Source organism: Netta rufina, assembly GCF_964035555.1.
Source record: "Netta rufina genome assembly, chromosome: Z".
NCBI classification, from domain to species: domain Eukaryota; kingdom Metazoa; phylum Chordata; class Aves; order Anseriformes; family Anatidae; genus Netta; species Netta rufina.
This window is the reverse complement of record NC_140126.1, coordinates 25,163,390-25,184,025: the sequence shown is the minus strand read 5'-3', so window position 1 is coordinate 25,184,025 and position 20,636 is coordinate 25,163,390. Positions and strand designations below refer to the sequence as shown.

The following is a 20,636-nucleotide window of genomic DNA, read 5'->3' as shown; positions in this document are numbered from 1 at the left end:
TACAGAGAAAAAGAAGTCTGAGCATGTTAGTTGGAGTAAGCTGGATGTTTTTCTTCCCAAGTACCACTCTAAGAAACACTGAGTTTCTTCAAAGTATCAAAAATATTTCAACCAAAAAATATTTAAAAATATCAAGATGGTATGAGAAAGCAGAAGACTGTTTCCTTCCCAAGTGGCACTTTCCTAAATAATTTTGACAATGGGCAAGAAAGGAAAGAATCCAGCTTCTGTTCCCATCACAGTGCAGGCTTTGAAGTACAGCATGGTTTTACTTGGGTTAAAAATATCAACAGATCAGACAGAAAACAAGAACAGATCTTTTAAATTGTATTTTATAGATAAACAATTTTTAAGTATTTGTAACATGTACTATAAATTTAAATAATCCATTCGACTGCTTTTTTGTTTTTGTTTTTTAATTGAATAAATACACTGAAGTAATAGCTGAACTTCTGAATACCGAGATGATCCTCAATATCTGCTTCTCATCAAGACAAAATTCTTTGCCCTTAAAATCCACTTTCCAAGGCACAAACCTCAGACAAACATGCAGTGGTAGACATGGGTCAATTCTACATTTTGAAAAGGTATATTCTTATTTCTTTTGTGTAACCTTCATAATTCAGCACACGTGCCTAATTATCTTTGTTAACCACTCCTTCACTTGAAATACCAAAAAGGAAGATTCCAGCTAAGCTCAGTTCTGGCCTTAAGCCTTTAAAATATTTATTAGCTATAATATTTTTAGATCAAACAAACAAAAAAAGAGAGACTTAAAACATTTCTCTGAGCTATAGAAGTATCATTGCATTGAGCAGGACCAACAATAGTTGATGCTCAGTCTAGAACATCAATAGGCTGCTTGCTTCAGCATTCCTGGTCAACATGCATATCTGTTGACAGAGAAAGGACCTGTGCCAGAACTGAAGAGTTCATAGTAGGGTAAGTTACGTTAACGTGTCTGGCCCAAATGAAGAGGCTATACTGGATGACAGTATTCTTTCCTTGGATGAATAAGAAATAGACAGGTGTCTATTATCCTGCATATGAGACTGTTTTCTAATATGCAAAGATTACAGCTTAGCTATAGTCAATGCTTACAACTCAAACACACCACCACAAAAAAGCAGTAAGCAATGTTTTTCATTGTGCAAAGCCCAGATCCTGCTGTGAGGGCAAGCATTTACAACCTAGGTCAACAAGGATTTTGGAAAGCAGAAGCATACATTTCAAAGGAGATGAATATAAAAAATAAACAGATTTCTTGCAGCTGTGTTTTGGGCAATACAAAGATTTCTTTAATGTACACAGCAAAACCAATTTTTTAAAAGTAGGAAATTTCACAGTAAAAGGAGAGGAAAAGCTCCTACAGATAAAGGTGAAAGTTTGCATAGCAAGTTCAACTGGCCCATCATATCAAAATTTCATCTGCTCTATTTTTTTTTCCCATCTATGACTATGTAAGTAAGTGGGACACGAGCTGAACAGAAGTCTGGAGACAGAAGGTGCAACTACAAGAACATAAAAAATAGAAAAAAATCTACCACAAAGATTTCCCAAAACTGTGTTCCTGAGAAAACATGGACTCATCTGAAATTTTATTCTCTGAAGAACATATGGTTCACTTGGACAGTACGTAATGTAAACCTTTTTCACCATCTACTTCCTCATTGTGATTTCTAGGAGAAAATCCTAAGACCACTCTTCTCTTATTTCTCTTTTAGTACGAAACACTTCACTACTGGTGTTAGCAGATTAATCTAAACTTTATATGGATTATGAAACATACATGGAAATGTATTAAGAATAGAAATACTACATAAAGACCAGGGAAATGACAATGCAGCTACTAACTTCAATGAGTGCTGCAGCCATGCAACAAAAAAAAAAATCATAGAATTATAAATAACTCTTTAAAAAAGGATAATATTTGCGTGCACTCCTATATTCTTGACAGGTGAGCAAAAGCTTAATGGAGAGCATCATCACAAGCAATAAGTTGCAGTTGATCAGGACAGAGATCAGATTTTTTTCTACTAATTTTCGGTTAGTTTTCAGGCCAGGAAGAGGCCTGGATTTTATTCCTCATACATACTTCGGCTAAACTGAGCATCACAGAGGCAAACAGCCAAATAGACAGTTGAATTCAAACATTTTGTTATAGCAGTGCATGTATACATCACACTTTCTCAGTAAGCACCATCTCTACTGTGAATTCTGTACACTAAATCAGGTCTGTTCTCATGGGCACTGTGGGTCAAAAACTCCATTTAAATTACATCTTAGTTGTGGAGGCAGGGGACTGTGTCTATATATTAACAACATACTCAACAAAATTACAGACATTTTGGAGAATGACAGGAGAAACTACAGAGTATTTCTGAGGTCATTCATCTTCAAAATTACAAGTTGTTATATCGTGGTATTTATTAGCACATTTAGAGTGCTGCCTATAAACAATGTAGATATGTTTATATTTGTATCAGTAATTAGTAGCAAACTAGGCACAGAAAAGGATTATAAAAATCCTCTAATCCATCCTGCAAGAAATTTAAGATAGTTATAGGTCACAAAATGGCAAATCATTGTTTAGTAATCATTTCACACACAACGTAAATTTTTCAAAACTAACACTGTTTCCACAACCAGTCTCTCTGACATGGTAAAATATTTGGTATGAACAAAGATAATTTTGAGAAGTTTCAATTAAATGGTAAGAATGCACAATTAACATGTTACTGGCAGAATACCTGTTTATTATAAACCTACCCAAGTTCTTCCGAGTTATTTGCAATGGTCCTACAAGGTGGACTGAGCCAAGTTCAGAATAAGTAGGTCTAAGCAAGCTTTCCTGCATGTAACAACTAAGTAAACAAGACTCTTTTAACCTTCTCACAACTCATTTTGGATCTATTGGATCCGTTTGAGTATTTTAATTTTAATTTACACACCTGGCCCAATTTTGCCTTTGCCAACCACCCACAATTTTCTAGTCTTGCCTCCTCGTCTTCTTGGAAATTAGTGTCAGCAAATTTCTTATAGATTTCAGTGGAGAAAGAAGAGTACACTCAGTGTTAAGGATTAGGCAGTGTTGATGACTTTACATACACTGGTATGTATATGACCACTGGAGATCACTATATTAATCAACATTAAAACTGTATTTAAAGAAGACATGGCTTAAAGATGTCAGATATAACTACTTGCCTTCTTTCTTCTCCTCCTCTTCTTCTTTTCTTTGGCTGCTTGTGCCTGTTTATGTTCCCATACCAGATTAGTCAAGTTAGCCACGTACTCATCTGTCTGCTGCAATAGGTAGGCCAGGCGTCTATCCTTCTTTTGGTCAATCAGCTTACGGTAGCCTTCTTCATCTTCAGCCTAATAATACAAAACAAACATGAGCCATAACAGAAATGTTTTTGAATACCAACAACTCCTCTCTCTATAATCATGTGTTATCTTGGGTTATGTCATTACAATCTGTGTAGCTAGACAAGTATATGGATAAAGAAAAAGACTGGATGACCACGCCAAGAGAGTCATATGCTTTGGATTAAGGGTCATATCCTACCTGGAAGCCAGTAACAAGAGGGATGCCACAGAAGTCTACCTGGGGCATGTGTTTAACATCTGTCAGTGATACAGAGTAACAGATAAAAGACTTCACGATAGTCAGGTTTTCAGATGACATAAAACAGTGGATACCAGTTGATGTGCTGGGGCTGGCTGTCCTTCAGAAGGACCTGAACAAGCAAAATAAATGGGCCACAAATGGACCAACACAAACCTGATTAAGTTCAAAGACAGAGTCCTAGAGGTCCTGACAATGACACAGGCAGGTGAAGAACTCCACTGCATCCATCCATGGAAGTCAATTTATTCTGAACTGGATTTGTCAATGTGGCCTGACAGTAGAGAACGTCAACAGCATCCTGGACTGTATCAACTGGAATGTTACCAGTAGGGTCGTGGGAAGTGATTATATCCTCCTCTGCTCGTTCCTCATCAGACCACTTGTAAATACTGCTTCAAATTTCCCTAGCATGGAAGAGACCTTGATTGAAGCTGAAACTGTGGAGGCTCAGACTGGATTTTAGGAGACACTTTCTTCCCCCAGTCATGCAGTGCAACAGAGGCCCAGAGAAGTTATGCCATTTCTAGATCTTAGAGATTTTTCAAGACATGATTGAAACAAGCCTTGAGAAACCTGGTTTGACCTTTATGCTGACACTGCTTTGGGAAGGAGGTTGGACTAGAAACCTCCCGAGTTCATGGTCAGCCTGAGTGACTCTGGAATTGAGGGATTCTGTAATTCTGAACACGTCCTACCCTCATGGAATGATTGGAAAATCTACAACAGTTTTAACAGGAAAAAAAAGAATCACAAAAAAACCACCTCCACATCAAGGAAATTACGATGCCCTAGAATCATTAAATATCCTAGAAGGAACCCACAGAGATCATACAATCCAACACCTGAACCCCCACAGGATGACCTAAAAATTAAACCATATGTCTGAGAGCATTGTCTAAATGATTTTTGAACTCTGGCAGCCTTGGTGCTATAACCATTTCCTTGGGGAGCCTGTTCCACTGCCCAAACACCCTCTCTCAGTGAAGAACCTTTTCCTAACAACCCAAACCTCCCCAGCTTCACTCCATTCCCTCATGTCCTGTTGCTGGCACCAGAGAGCAGAGATCAGAGTCTGCCTCTTCACTTTTCCCCATGAGGAAATTGTAGGCTGCCATGATGCCCCTTGTCAATCTCTAATCTGAAAAACCAAGTAACCTCAGCCACTCCTCATACATCTTGACCTCTAGACCATTCACTGTCTTTGTTGCTCTCCTTTTCTTCTCTAGAATTTGTCTTTTGTATATTGTGGCGCCCTAAACTGCATTCAGTACTTGAGGTGAGGCTGCACCAGAGCAGAGCAGGACAATCACTGCCCTCAACCAGCTATCAATGCTGCGCTTGATGTACCGCAGGATACGGTTGCCCTTTTGGCTGCCAGGGCATGCTGCAGGCTTATATTCAACTTGCCATCAAACAGAACCCGTTTCTGTAGGGCTCCTCTCCAGCCTCTCTTCCCCCAGTCTGTGCATATAGCCAGGGCTGCACCATCCCAGGAGCAGAATTCAGCATTTCCTCTCTTTAAATTTCATACAACTGGTGATTGCCCAGCTCTCTAATTTGTCAACATCTCTTTGCAAGGCCTCTCTTTACCCTCAAAGGAGTCAGCTCCTCCTAGTTTTACATCATCTGTACACTTATTTAGCATACATTTGAGTCCTGCATCCTTCTCATTTGTAGAATTACTGAAAACAACTAGCCCTAAAATGGAGCCCTAGGGGACCTGACTAGTGACTGTACTGTACTGAAACACTGACACTTGGTAAATCTTCTGTGATGTCTTTTCAAAGACATGAAGTGCAGGTAACTCATACCCAGAGAAAGAACATGGAAGCTGGATGGTGACCTTGTATTTGGTCATTTTTCCAGTAAGAGTAAGAACCTTTTCTTTAAGGTGTCAAAAGGAAATTTTCTTTTCGGTAGATTTCCTATCACCTTTGTGTTTTTTCGTCTTTGATACAGACCACTGTTAGAGAAAGGATTCACCATATCAGCTGCATCTCTGAATCATTCTGGAAACTTTGCATTCGTACATGGTGCCATAAGGATACAAGTTAGGATTAAGACATACTATGAAATATTATTTTTATGTGTTGTGAAGACACAACGCGCTGTCTGAGCACGTCAGAAAAACACAAGGAAAAGCAGCACAGACACTACTGTCAATTTTAGCCAAAACGAGATCAAAGAGGTATATAATTCTGTATTAAAATAAACATGAATATGAAGTATTTTAAAGATGATTACTTTAAAGGAGTGCACTCTTGGAGACACAAAATCTCTTGCCTTTCTGGAAAGATACCAAGACTGCAAAAAGCTGCAAAGGACAGCTGTAGTGTTCAAATTCAGCTTGTAAAATCGCTCATAAACTTCTGTTGTAAAGTTTAAGCCATCAGAACTACAATGCTCAGAAGCTAAGCTTTTACAACTATTATTATTATTATTGAACAAATAGTCAATGTAATCTGGCCAAGGTACTTCCTTCACGCATTCAAGCTTGTCTTGACAGTTTCCTTTTAAATCATACCAATGACCATTCTTGCATGTAATATATACTAATATTTATGAGCTGTGACACAGTCACCATCTCTAATCACAGTCAATGAAGGACAATCCGTGTAATGAATTCAAAACTGATGGGAAAGTATATGTGAAGAGTTTTAGACACAGCACTTTTTCACTATATCACACTACACCAAGGGCTTGATCAGGCATAATGTTTGTAAAAATCTCTAATACACCTCTGAAAATTAAAAACATACCACAGGTGGACTGAAACTAAATAGGCAAAGCAACTCAACATACATAACAGACAGTTCTCTTTTGCAGAATTTAAATGAGCACTAGGGGCAGGTACTTCTGAGCGGAAACTCCCAGACTGAAAATACCTATCAAGACCTTTATATATGTTAAGAGATTAAGCAAAAGCCTTGGCTAAGGAATTTTAGGAGAAAGCATTGGTATTCCGTGTCATTTCTGGACATTCAAATCAACTTAATTTTTCAGTAGTGAACATCGTCATTATTTACTTTATCATATGTTACACTTAAGCTCAACCTCAAAAACAACGTACTAAAATATTTCTAAAACATCAGTTACTTTTTTTTTTTTTTTTTTTTTTTTTTTTTTAAGTCAGTTATATTTATGTTCTCTGTTAAAATTTTAACAACTGAAGTACACAGACTGCTGGTAACCATCTCAAATTACAAAATTGCTTGACAATGCAGATTAGTATGCAAATTTCAGAAACACTCTAGGGTCTAAACATTTGTTCTTCTCTTGTGCAAGTCCCTTATTTACATTTTGCATATGCTTTTATTTCTAAGTTTTTATCATTTTTATATTTAACAAAACAAAATATAGAAATGATTATTTTTTAAAAGCAAACTGCTCAGTCTTTAATTCATGACGGGAATAGATTTTGAACAGGGTATAGAGCTTTACTTTCTTTAGACACTTAATTTTTTATTTTTTATTTATTTATTTATTAATTTTTTACCATCTCTGTTTCGAAGAAGATGTCAATTCCTATTCAGTTCTATGCTAGTGAAGTGTTAGTTAGCGGTAACAAAGAGCTAGCCGATGTTTTGAAGACATTTTTCCAGTCCCAGTTGCTCATACACTTGCCCATGCACATTACATTCCACAATTATTTTAACTCCAGAAACGTAGGCAGCCCACTCATCAATCCCACCGTGTTCTGACAAGACACAGTTACACACCAAAATCATTTTACTGTGTCTTAAAAAGGATAAAACTGATGTTGTTCAGGTGCAAAAAAGAGAAAACTATGAAAGAGCATGAAGCAGTATGGTCCTGAAGCATTAATGGGTAGTACTGATTGCCCTTTACACTCATTGTTATGAGTTATGTATTTTTGTATGTGAAATCAGTTTTATGTAAAAGTTGCTAAGAAATGCCATGAACAAGATAATCAAACGGAAGCTTCAAAAACTCTAAGCCTAGAAAAAAAACACAGTATTTATATAGTGGGCAAATATTCCCTGCAGTTTTGTAAAAATGTTAGCGTACGAAATTAATTAGATTAAGTGATGCTGTACACTAGTGGCTGTGCTAAGTTTTCAAGCTGATAGAAAAAGCAATTATTCTTGACAGAGAACTTCAAAAAAAAAAAAAAAAAGTAGTTACAGGTTAAAATGATCAGTGTCATCATCAGAAATCGAAGTGCAGCAGTTTTAGATTGATACTTTTTGAGTTATAGAGCATTTACTCTGCAAAGGAAATAGGTGGTTGTTTGAGACAGGATATGAAGCATTAAAAAGGATAGAGTTTGTGATTTTAGCTAACACAATCATATCTCTCCCTCCACTCCTTACCATTAGTCTTCTCATTCTTTCTTTCTCAATTCTCTCTGTTTCTTTCTTCTGCTCACGTTCGGTGTTAGCATGCCAAGTTGCCACAGCTTTAGAAAGTTTCTGAATTTTCCCAGCCACTGACCGGTGGTATTCTTTGAAATCTTTAGCATGCTGCAATATACTATTGAGGTATTCCTAGAAAAAGGAAACAAGTTAGTACAGACACTTGGACAAAGCATATGCTTTGAAATAAGGAATATAGAAGTTATAATCTTATTGTTTTCCTATTTATTTCACGATTTGGAGGTTTTTTGTGTCTTAAAAACTCTAAATGTGAATAAAATACATAAAAGGAAAGATCATCACAACAAAGCAAATTGAATTTCTGTGACCAGACAAACAGCTAATAAGTTAAAATACCTGATGCTTCTGTCTACGCTTCCTCTCCTGTTCTATCTTCTGCTGTTTCTCAAGCTTTTCTGTCATACGGGCCTCCCTCAAAGTCTGGCGCTTGCTTCGCTTGTAGGCTTTGGAGTTCAGTGCTGTCTCCAATGTTGTGTCACGACGCATGCACGCTACCACCTCTTGTCTCAACTACCAACGGGTAAAAAAGAAACAAATAGACAGTTTTGATACATGGAAAAACAACCATAAGCATTGTTATGGCATAGTAAAATAATAAGCAGAAAATACCCCAGCTTCCATTTTCCTTATTATAGTTCTACTAACAGCCAGCATCTACACAGTTGCAGCAGATATATCTGTTTCCCTAAACAAATCTTAAGCCTCCACAGGGTGGCCCAAAGAGTTCATCCTTCATAATTTTTTCCTTCTTAACAAGATAGCACAAATCACAAATGTTCTGTTGCAATGCAAGGACCTAGCCAAGACGTTACGTCATCCAAATAAAACACGAATGAACAACATATATAAGATGCTTTCTAGAGCTGGAGCAGAACAGAGTTGACAACTCCTTTCATTGTCAACTGCACAGGAGACAGCAGGGAGAGTGAAACAGTAAAGGCTTGGAACAGTACAGCCACAGTCCCAGCACCGCAGCAGGGAGAGCCTGATGCTTTTCATTTAACCTCCAACAAAACTTCATTACAAAGAACTGCCAGGGCAGTGGGAAGGAAGACTCAGGCATCATAGTACAACTACTGGCAGAGACTTCTGTCAGGTAGTATTTTTGCTTGACCTGCCAAATCACACGTTTAGTCCTCCAAACTAGCTGAAAAAACCTACAGCAAGAGGCCCAGAAGAGTCTGGCACTGTGTTTCTTTTTCTGAAATTAATTTGCTGATACATACATTCAAGACCAAACTTCTGTTTTATGTGTGATCTTGTTAAGCTTAATTTTCAAAGTCTGTGCTACCGTGAAAATTCTGAAAACAGTTCGTAAGAAATACCACATACCATCACCATACAATTCTTCCCAGAGCAAGAGGACCCATGACAAGTATAAAGAATGTCCAGGAGATGTCTACGGGGATTTGTATTGAAAATGGATTTGCAACCTGTTCTGCTTGTTTTCTCTTTGTGCTACTACCATTTTCTTTATAAAAGGCACGGTTCTATGGTTACTTTAGACTGGCAAATAAAGCAGGATGGAGAAAATTCTTGTGCATTTTTAGTAATCAAACAATTTCTGTGACATGCTTATCAATAAAGTTTACTCTAATACAACATCTCCTGCTTAGATTCAGAACTGTTGTAAAGATCTCTTGCCAATTCATCCTGCATAACACATACACATTTGACTATAATCTCTAACAATATTCTCAAAGCAAAAGGCATTACCTGACGCTGGAAATTTAGTAGCCTAAGTGCTTTCAACTCCACTGTCGCCTTGGTTCGCAGATCAGGGGGCAGAGAACCAGGCAAGTTCTCCAGTTCCTGGATTCTGTGAGCAATTCGAGCTTGAAGCCTAAGTGAATACAAAAATGGATAAGACATTAGGAAAAATATTTAAATAGTTATCAAAATGACACAAATAAAATAGGCATTTTATCTCAGGTATTGATTTCGCTTTTACCACTTGTTTCTAAATTAAGAGTTCTGCTGAGATGGAGATTAGGTATCCTTTTCCATGAATTGTCAATTAATTAAAATACTTGTCAGCCTTTCTTCTAATTTTGACCAAAAAGACATGCAAGAAAAGCAACTTAGAAACTGCATTTTACTTATATATCCAGGATTCTGTTTTCAGGCTTCTTTGATGGGTATTGTTTTGTGCACTCTACCTTTGCAACCTCCTTTTGCATTCATTTGCAAATTCAACAGAAAGAGAATAATGGACAAGCCATAAGAACCTTGTTTTATTATATTTTTCACACTGAAAATCAAGATCACAGAGCTAACAGTTATATAGGTTTCGTGGTTTTATTTACAATAAGTATTTTTGTGAACTATAAATTTTGCTGAAGCACAAAAATAACAGACCCCAAAATTCTAAGTCATCCAAAAATTGCATGCAATTCAACTGATTCAGTGCCCTTCATTTTCGAAATACATGAAGAGAGAGAATGAAATAGTGAGCACAAAAGCACGAGGAAAAGTGGGTGAGCAAGGAAGAAAGTGAAAGGGAATAGGAGAGACAGCAAGAAAGAGGGAGATAAAGGAAACGAGAGAGAGAAAGAAAACAGAGTCCTCTCTCTCCCAAAATCAAAAACCTAAAGCTGAAGAATGGGAATATCTTTTATCTCCCTATACTGCACAGGACTCACAAAAATCTCAATTTTCTTTATTTTCCTGAAGCCCAAAACATCAGATCACACTAAGAACAGGCTGCTGTTCTTCTGTGATGAGGACTTTTGAACTGGTGTGAAGGCAGAAAGAAAACACTTCTATGGAGCTTTTTTGCATACAGTGTTCTTTTCCATGTTTCCCCTGCCTTTCACCCCCTCAGCACTCCACATTGTGGTTTGTGTACTGTGCCACAAATTCTCATACACTTGACATGTAAGTCTTAGCGCTGGAAAGTAGATCACATACCAGGCAAAATGGCTACACCTGATATATGGAGTTAGTATCAGAGTAGTTACGTGCATAATGACTCATGTATAATCTGAAAAACAACTAGAATCACTTGTAAAGTGGCAGACAAGATCTGTTCTGTAACAGTACTCCTTCCCAAAATTCTAGAACAACATACTTTGTCTTCCCCAAAGATTTCTGAAGTTCCTGAAGAAAAAGTATGTAATGCTGCATAACTGCAGAAGACTACGTGCCCTCAAGAGAACAAATAATTGAAGCAAAATTGGGTTAGTTAAGTTTTTCATAGACTGAAATGTAAAACCTAAAGAGTTACTGTCCTAGCCAGAAAGAGTTTCATTAGAAACATCGGTACATTTTGTTCTTTAAATAGGCTGTACTACACTAAAAAAAAAAGTCTACACTTTTTACAACTTCACTTGGAACTGGGCATTCCAGTTACTGAGAAGACATTTTTGTGCAACTAAAGGTGTAAAATTCTGAGAATTATGTGGTTTCCTTGGAGATTAGATGTGCTATTGTATATCCATACAGAAAAGCAGCCATGGCATACAAACAGAATACCATTAGTATTCTAAGTCCATGATGGGTGCTCAGACTGTTGATTATTCACACATTGATGTAATCATCAATCACAACTATGATTTATTTCACTACCCAAATAGCTGCCATGCTTCTGAAACAATTACCTAAAAAAGTTATAACCAGATCCTGGTTTCACTGACTTCTAGGAACTTTAGTGAGTGAAGCAGTCACAACCTTCCCAGCCTCCCCTTTTGAGCTGTGGACTTAGTAAGGCAGCTGAATACTGAACATATTTTCAGTTGATTTTTTTTTTTTTTTTGCTAGCATAGAGTATTCCTTCTTGCACTATACAAGGAGATGAGCACAAGATGTTAATCTAGCTTTTTCCTACTATTCCCTACAGTTTTAGATAGCTAAATTGACAAAGCATTTTGCAAAAAAACATGATGTGAAGTGTTCGCTGACTGATTCTGTCAGAATTGGTTTGTTAGCCTAACTCTGGTAAGAAAATAGATGAAAGTGCCTCCTGAACATAAAAGTTTATGCATTATAAATTTAATTAAAAGCCAAAGTTGGGCTGGAGTTTGCATTTTTATCATCTAAATTATTAAAAAAAATCAAAATATACAATCTCCTTGAGATATAACTAAACGTAATGCAAGTTTACACAGTGTGCTGTTACGTCCCATTATCACACTGAGCAGTCCACTCCATATAAATGAGCCTTCAAACCGCTAATCATTTTCTTTCTTGTCCTCAATCCTGCTTTATTGAAAGGCTGATCATGAATAAATACACATAAAATTATTATATTTATTATGTATTATTATATACAATGCAACTTAGTGTTTCAATGTTAAGTTTTCCTCCATATGCTGAAGTGACCAGAAGAACAGAGGTTTGCACTGAGCTACCCTCGCAACACTTACTCTTTCATGAGTGATTATCATCCTTTTACAATACAGCCACATGGAAGGAGTAGGAAAAAAAACAACGAAACAAACAACAAACAACAAGACAAAACACAGTATTTCAAAGTCAGTACAGATGCTAACTCAGAAAACTCTCACAGAAACTCAGGTTTGTTCTCAAAATAAAGTCCTGGTCAAAAATATGTACATATTAATGAAAATATAAAGCATACATAGAAAAGAGTAAAGAAAAATGGAAGCCAAATGAGTTATGTATTAAACAAAAAAAAAAAAAAAAAAAGGAAACTTATTTGGCCGTTTTCTTTCAGTCTTTCCTGGAAGTATTAAACATATTGCCTTGGTTATTAACAGTAGTAGAATTTTCCTGGGTAGTCAATAGGATTTTAAAAAGAATTTCATGGCAGACATCTCACCTCAACTGAATGCCACAACTGCTTCAAGTGTTTTAAAATTACAGCCACCTTCAAATCTTTAAAGAGAATGCCTGTATTTTATTGGACTATTCTTGTCTTCATGGAAAAATTCTAACTGCTATTAAGTCAATGGAATTCAAGAAGAGTTTCCCAGATGATTTTACTAGGACTTGAGGAATATGATCTTATCTTACTGAAATGATACATTTAATTAATCTTTGCAGTTCAGCAATTTATCCTCATCCATGAAGAAAGTGGCTAATGTATCTACACACAAATCCCTTTGCAATTAAGTGATGTACACCGCTTCCTCGTTAACTGCGGTCAACTATAAAGGTTATTCTTGCACATTCCAGCAACTCTGGAGTGGACACCATACAGCAAGTAACGAATATACACAAAGAAGATTTTGCAGATAACAGAAAGAAGGTACTAACAGTCCACAGGACACAAGTACTTTTTTTTTAATTAATGAGAAGATGGAAACAAGCCTTTCCATATAGCAGAGTAACTTTAAATTACACTGCATATAATTAGCTTTAAGGGATCACCTATTCACTAAGACTGAAAAGCAGCACTCATTTTGAAAGAAGTGTTAAGGGGAGTTTCAAAAAAAAGCACGGTATGAATTTATCACCTCAGCAAGATTTTAAGGACCACAAGTTTAACAGCTCTCCACATATAAATACTTTAGAATTCTTACATTATTCAGGATTTTAAATATCTAGGTATCTTTTTATCCACCTTCAGCCAGTCATACAGAGATTTACAGAGATTGTATTATCATACAATCCTTTTTTTAACACATGCTACAAATAGCTTCTTGGCACAACCATGTGAATTTTACTACAACATTAATTCTACACTTTCTTTCTTTCTGTTAATTTATGCCAGACACTTTTTTTAAATAAATGGATCAAGGAGTTTCAGGGAGAAGAAATAGTATGCTTATTTTACACCCCATTCAAAGCTTTTTCAGACCCAGGAATTTTGTTAATAGCTCCACTACTGCTTCTCCATCTGCAGCAGTCTCTTTAATACATGGTTAATGGATAGGAACCACTGTGCTGTACTTGTATGTGCCTATTTGATAAATTGTCAAACTACATAACATCCTAGTAACAAGGAAGGGAAAAAGAATTGCTGTCACTGAAATAAATAGATGTGATTTATTTAGTGTAATAGCAAAAACTAAAGTATTTCACCTTTACAGCACTGTAATGTGTGCAAGGAAGACATGCTCTAATACAGAAACAATAAAAGTGATCCATAAAAAAATGAAAGTGTACACAATAGCATGTATCCTCTACCAAACAGGAATCTGAAGAGATTTCATTAGTCCAAACCAAACAATATGCTATGTGAAGTCTTTTCCCTCCAGTTGATAATCTTTAGAAATGTTATACGTGCAGGTCAAGATTCTTCTGCCTGCAGATTCTGAAGGACAACTCTTGTTGTCTCAAGGGCCTTGTTGATAGGAAAAGGGCAGGAGAAGTCTCTTTCTAGTTCTACAAGAAATGCTATCCTCTACACTTTGTTATGAATGTAATTCATCAACTAATTAGGGCACTCAAGAGACAACTTTTAAAGACCGTATTTCCTGGTAACCTTTTCTTTAATCTTGCCTGTGTCATCCTTAATATTCTCTTTATTCTTTGGTAGTCCAGTCAACACCATGATCACTAACAATTTGCTTTTGCTTTGGCCACCCATTTGACCTCCACTGCTCCCTTCCTTATTTGTTTGTAATTTTGAAAACTTACCACACTAAATTGGTTTCTCTGTAGATTACAAGGATTTTGATTTCCTAACTTCCGCTTTCTGAAAAATCCAAGTAACATAGTAACACAGCAGAGAACTTGAGCATTTTTTAAACTTAGATGGTTTGCAACGATACTGCCAGTATGCTTTGTCTAGATTGTAGCTTGAGGTGAAATTAAATTATCAATTTGAGTTTGATGTTTCTGTACTTCTCTTTGACATGGTCCCTTCTCTGGAAGCTTGATTTATATGATTGTCACTACAATACTTGATAGTAAGGACTACCTGTTGAGAAAGTGCAAAACAACAATCTGCTTATTCATTTGAATTACGTTATTCACTTTTACCTATATTCACGTTCTTGAAGTATTTCAACAGGGTCTAATCCTTGTGGCTTTTGGATAGGGCTGATGCGATTCTGCTTTTGCTGCAGCTGAACAATGGGTGAAGGCTGTCCAGGTGGTGGTTGTGGTACAGAAGGTCCAGGCATGGCAGCAGCAGGCTGGGCAGCAGGAGGGGCAGGAGAAGGCCTTCCGCTAGGTGGAGGTGCAGGAACCTTTTGAGGAGCAGTGGAGACACTCATATCTGGGGTTTGGCCTGAATCATAAAAAAATATTTATTTATAACATGAAATTTGGAATATAGGAATAAATTCAAGATGGATTCTGAAGACAAAGCATGAAGCTAAGACCAACATACAAAATTACCAGAAAAAAACACACACTGAGATAGACTTTACTCTGTATTTAAAAAAACAGAGCATTAAAATGGAAGTACAAAACACATTGCAGGAATTGGTTGAAAGAAAAAAAAACTTGAAACTTTATGATGAATGTCATTATTTACCCACCCGTGCTGACTTTTAAGTTTAGCATTAGAAGACAAAACAGCTCTATTTGGACTAGATGATCTTCAGAGCTCCCTTTCAACCTCAGCCATTCTGTGATTCTATTTCCCTTAAGATCTAAGTCTGCTTCTTGTTTGTTGTCCTTGCACCACTTTAGAATACATCTATAATCACCGAATTATAGAATGGCTGAGGTTGGAAGAGAGCTCTGGAGTTCATCTGTTTCAAACCCCCTTCTCAACCAGGATTACACAGAGCTCCTTGCCAGGATGATGTCCAGATGGCTTATGAAGATCTCCAAGGATCTCCAAACTCTCTGGGCAATCGATGCCTAAGCTCAGTCACCCACACGGTAAAGAGGTGCTTCCTAATGTTCAGGCTTAACCTCTTTTATTTCAGTTTGCAGCCACTGCCTCTTACCTGTCTCTGTACACCACTGAAAAGAGCTTCGCAGTATACTCTTTGCTCCCTCAAAAATACCTTTTGAGGTACCTATACACATGTAGATTTATAAAATCTCCCTGAGCCTTTTGTTTCCTAGGATGGACAGTCCCAGCTCTACCAGCCTTTTCTCATAGGAAAGGTGATTTGGTACTTTCACTATATTTGTGGTCTTTCAAATTAACTCCTCAGTTAATACGAATATAGTACTCGTCATTTACTGTGTTCAGCTCCGGGGCTCCCAACATGAGGACAAGGACCTGTGGAAGTGAGTCCAGAGGAAGGCCACAAAGATGATCAAATGGCTGGAGCACCTCTGCTATGAAGAGAGGCTGAGAGAGTTGGAGTTGGTTCATTTTAGAAAAGAGAAGGCTCCCAGGACACCTTAGAGCAGCCTTCCAGTACATAACGGGGGCCCACAAGAAAACTGGGGAGAGAGTCTGTCAGAGTGCAGTGACAGCACGAGGGGTAAAGGCTTTAAACTAAAAGAGGTTAGATCTAGATTAAAGTAAAGAATGTTCTCCTTTATATATCCTTTAGATATATAAAGGTGGTAACGCACTGGAACAGGTTACAGGTTGCCCAGAGAAGCTGTGAATGCTCCATCCCTGAAAGTGTTCAAGGCCAGGTTGGATGGGGCTTTGAACAATCTGGTCTTGTGGAAGGAGTCTCTGCCAATTGCAGGGGGATTGGAATTAGATGATTTACAGACACTACCTTTCACGTATTTCAGTACATCATTATGTCAACAAGTCACCCATGCATTCAGATATGAAAAAAATTGTCACTGACAACAACAGACACAGTAACAATTAAGCTGTCACTTAATTGTCTGAGGAGTCATAGTAATTTAATGCTAGGAAAAACAACTACAAATTATGTTTGCAATCAACATAAACAAATCCAACATTCTGAAAACTAGATAAAAAGACTCCTAGTCTTCAGAGATCACCATTTGTCATTGACACATCCGCTCCAAACTCCAGAAATGGAACTTAAGCACAAACTTTGCCATTTTCACAGAATCACAGGGGTTGGAATGGACCTCTGGAGATCATTGAGTCCAAACTCCCCTGGGGACCCCAGAACTGGGCACAATACCCCAGGTCTGGCCTCACCAGGGCTGAGTAGAAGTGGGGGATAACCTCCCTCTATCTGCTGGCCACACTCTTTTTAATCTACCCAGGGATGCCATTGGCCTTCTTGGCCACGTGGGCGTACTGCTGGCTCAGGGCCAACCTGTTTCCCATCAGGACCCCTAGGCCCCTCTCTGCAGAGCTCCCCTTTAGCAGGTGAGCCCCTAACCATTACTGATGCATGCACCTATTCCTCGTCAGAGATATAAGACTACACTTGCTCTTGTTGAACCTCATCATTGCATTTCAGCTTTAAAAAGAAAAAATAAAGACAGCAAAGCCACCAAAAGCCCCTGTGTAGTCTCACTTTTCAGTCAATCATGCAAATTAAACTGTAGAACACACACTACCATGAAGGACTTCATAATGAATGAAAAATAACTCTAAAGAAATAAACACAATCTTTAAAAATGCGTCAAATAAATCCTTGTAACAGATAAAGCAAGAACAGATTTTTTTTTCCTATCAAAAACAGCAGTGAAAAAAGACAAACTCTAAGCAGCTTATACTTGAACAGGACAAATACATTATTATGGCATACTGGATTACTTAAATAAAACTATCCATCTAGTGATTTTATACACCTTCCAGCATTTTTCAGTCACAGCATTTGAGCTAGAAGGCACTGTGCCTGATAAACTCATACATACAACCTCTCAAGAAACACTTTTCACCCTCTTTATTATCCCACTCAAATTGTAAATATTTGTTGGGAGTATTCCAAGAAAAGCACTTCTACATCTGATTACATACTATTATTTCATTTCCTTTTTATGTGGCCCTAAGTAGCTGACTAATGACTGAATATTTTTTTTATGACATCAACTATCACAGTCATCACTGTCCCCAGATTTACCCACAAGTAACAGCACCGCATAAGATTTCTAATGCATGAGAAGCATGTGTTATTCTCAAGTCTATAATATTGTATTTCTTTTTAAATCTCTCAAAGAAAAAAACAAACCAACAAAACCCTTCAAACAATTTACTATTAGGGACTTCTAATTATTTTCAATACAATCCTTCTTTTACTCTACTTTCAAACCATAAAATGAGCCTGTAAATCCAAACACAAATTATTTGATTCAAAAATTATTATCAAATGTGGAAAAAAAATGATGATACTCTGTTCATTAGACCTCAAAGACTACACTGTACTTTCAAAGCAACCCAGTTAAGAAAAATGTTTCATTCTGCTACATCTTGAATACTTTTGTTTACAGTAACAAAGAATATGTTTTAAAGACAAGCTTCCTGCAATTAAGCATTCTGAGAACATAACTTAAGTAGATTTTATGGGTGTCCCACAGGCAGCTTATATATTTCATTCTGATTATAAAAAGGTGCTTTATGTTCAGGCTGCCTAACAACTGCAATAATTTCATCTGGTCAATCACTCATGGATGAATAAATGGTTAGATTCTCCTTGATATTTAAGTCCTATGCTCAGTAAAGGTTACGCTATTTCTTCTGTATGACTTCTTACTTTCCCTTTTTTTTTCTACATCTTTTTTGTACTCTCTACCTACACCATTTAACCATAACTCTGTGTATGACAAAAAAAAAATATATTATACTCCTCTATACCTTCACTCCAAGTTTTAGGGGTAATGGCAGCAGTATGTCCGGGTATTCCTGGAGCAGGCCCTGGTCCAGTTGCAGTACCACCCATTGCATGTAACCCAATACCTAAAATTTGACATAGGAAAGGAATGTGTTGAGATAAAAAGCATTTCCAAGCATGCAACAATCAGCTGCTTTCCAGCATGCTAGTCTATTCAGACAAATAGTATTTTTGTGCACTAAACAAGGTTTTGAGAAGATTCTACTGTGAAAAAATACATAATGAAGCATATTAAAATCACATCTAAAAAAACCCTCTATTTGGTAGCTAAGTCATATGCACTGAAATTGAGTGACCAGTGGAATTATTAAAACCATTACTAACAAGAAAACAAGACCATCTTACATGTAGTGCTCAGTTTCTAATGCTAGCTCAAAAATGCTAGCTCAGTAATGGAAGTGTTCAGAAACTACAAACGGTATTTAACGTGCCAGTTTTCTTAGGACCAAAATGTACCTGCTTACTACATCGTAACATCTATTACCATTAGAAGAAAAAGAATACTAAGAACATTTTCTTTTCCTCATGTTACGTACTTGATAGAACACTATACATGGTTTGTTTTACCTTCAGTCAGCTTGCTCCAGATTTCTTATCTATTTTTTCCCCATAATGACAGGAGACTGAAAATTCACTTTAAGAAGAATAGTAAAATTGTGATCAATTAATTATGATTAGCATTCAAAAAATATCTGACATAACAAGGCAGATACTTTAATTTCAGTGTTGACAATATCCTATTAATGAGATGTTTTATGCACTTGCTTTAGGTTAAAACCAGAGGCCAGAAAACTGTTTGAAATTACAATTCTGAACACCACATGTTTCTATAATGTTCCACAAGAACTTCCAAAAATTATCTGTGCAGTGACACAAGGCCTGGGTGCACTTACCAGACTGTCTGTTGAAGGCACTGGGAGGCTGCTGCTGTTGAATGCCAGGCAGGGTCCTTTTTCCCTGAACGGCAAGCTGAAGGTTTTCTGGTAAAGGCTGACCTCTAGCTAACATTTTGTATGCTAGAATCTGAGCCCGCAGCTGATGCAGCTGTACAGGGCTGAAAGGGGAAGGACCTCTGTTGGGTTGACTCATAACTTGTGGGTCTCCAGGTATAATGGGTCCTGACTGGCTGGGGGTCATCTGAGGTGGAGTTGGACCTCCTCCAGACATTGGACTGGAAACATGTTCTGGTGCTCCTAGTGGAGATGGGTGCGGAGACATATAACCTAGAACAGATAAGATGATTGCAAACTTACCATCCTGTGTAGTCAAACCTAAATTCCGTTAATTTTCATTAGTAGTACATAGAGTATATAAATGTCTTTCAAGTCAGGATGGTTGTAGTATTTTCTACAAGAGCAAAGTGCCACCAGAAGTTCGCCTGGGGTATCAAGATAGCTACGTGACCTCTTGTCTGAACAGTTATGATTCTGTGGTTTAATTACTCCTGGAAAGAACAATTACTATCATATTTGGAGTAAGACAAACTTGAACATGAAATAGAACACAGGAACATCAGGATGGCATACAGGTTCACTAGAATGTTAGACAAGTATTTCACTACAATAAATACACAGTAGATTCCGCATTTTTGCAGCTGGATGCTGTAGTGTCTTTTTGATGTACAAATGTCAAGGAACACCTATTCACCCTTACTGACCCTCTTTGCCAAACCTCTCCAAAATACAGAAATAGAAATAGGCAGTATTTGGTTTCTACACATTTGTTCCTTAATATATACAGATTAAGGCTTTGAGTCAGATGAAGAACACTCAATACTGTTTACCATCTGGGTGCTCATCTTGAACTTGGAACATCAACTGCCAGCACAAAAATCATCTTCTAAAGAAGCTGCTGAAGACTAGTACTCTAATAAAACTCAGAGAGAGCAAGCACAATTCTGAATCAAATGGTGCTTGTACCTTTCTATAGCAGTTTTATGTCTAAATTTTAACTGCACTTAATTTAACTACACATAATACATATTTCCAAGAATTTTGTGACTCATCCATGAAAACA

At 37.2% G+C, this 20,636-nt stretch overlaps 1 protein-coding gene across 4 annotated transcripts in view; it reads right to left on the bottom strand.

Moving 5' to 3' along the window:
* The window catches only part of SMARCA2 (SWI/SNF related BAF chromatin remodeling complex subunit ATPase 2), a 120,211-nt gene that overhangs the window by 75,273 nt on the left and 24,302 nt on the right, over window positions 1-20,636 (bottom strand). For all 4 annotated transcript variants that reach the window (XM_084305369.1, XM_084305371.1, XM_084305370.1 and 1 more), the window contains 7 exons: window positions 19,514-19,843; window positions 18,584-18,685; window positions 14,920-15,169; window positions 9,748-9,874; window positions 8,368-8,541; window positions 7,969-8,142; window positions 3,208-3,378 (listed from right to left, as the gene is read on the bottom strand). In XM_084305369.1, coding sequence (XP_084161495.1) covers window positions 3,208-3,378; window positions 7,969-8,142; window positions 8,368-8,541; window positions 9,748-9,874; window positions 14,920-15,169; window positions 18,584-18,685; window positions 19,514-19,843 — 1,328 coding nt within the window. The remainder of the gene's footprint in view (window positions 1-3,207; window positions 3,379-7,968; window positions 8,143-8,367; window positions 8,542-9,747; window positions 9,875-14,919; window positions 15,170-18,583; window positions 18,686-19,513; window positions 19,844-20,636) is intronic.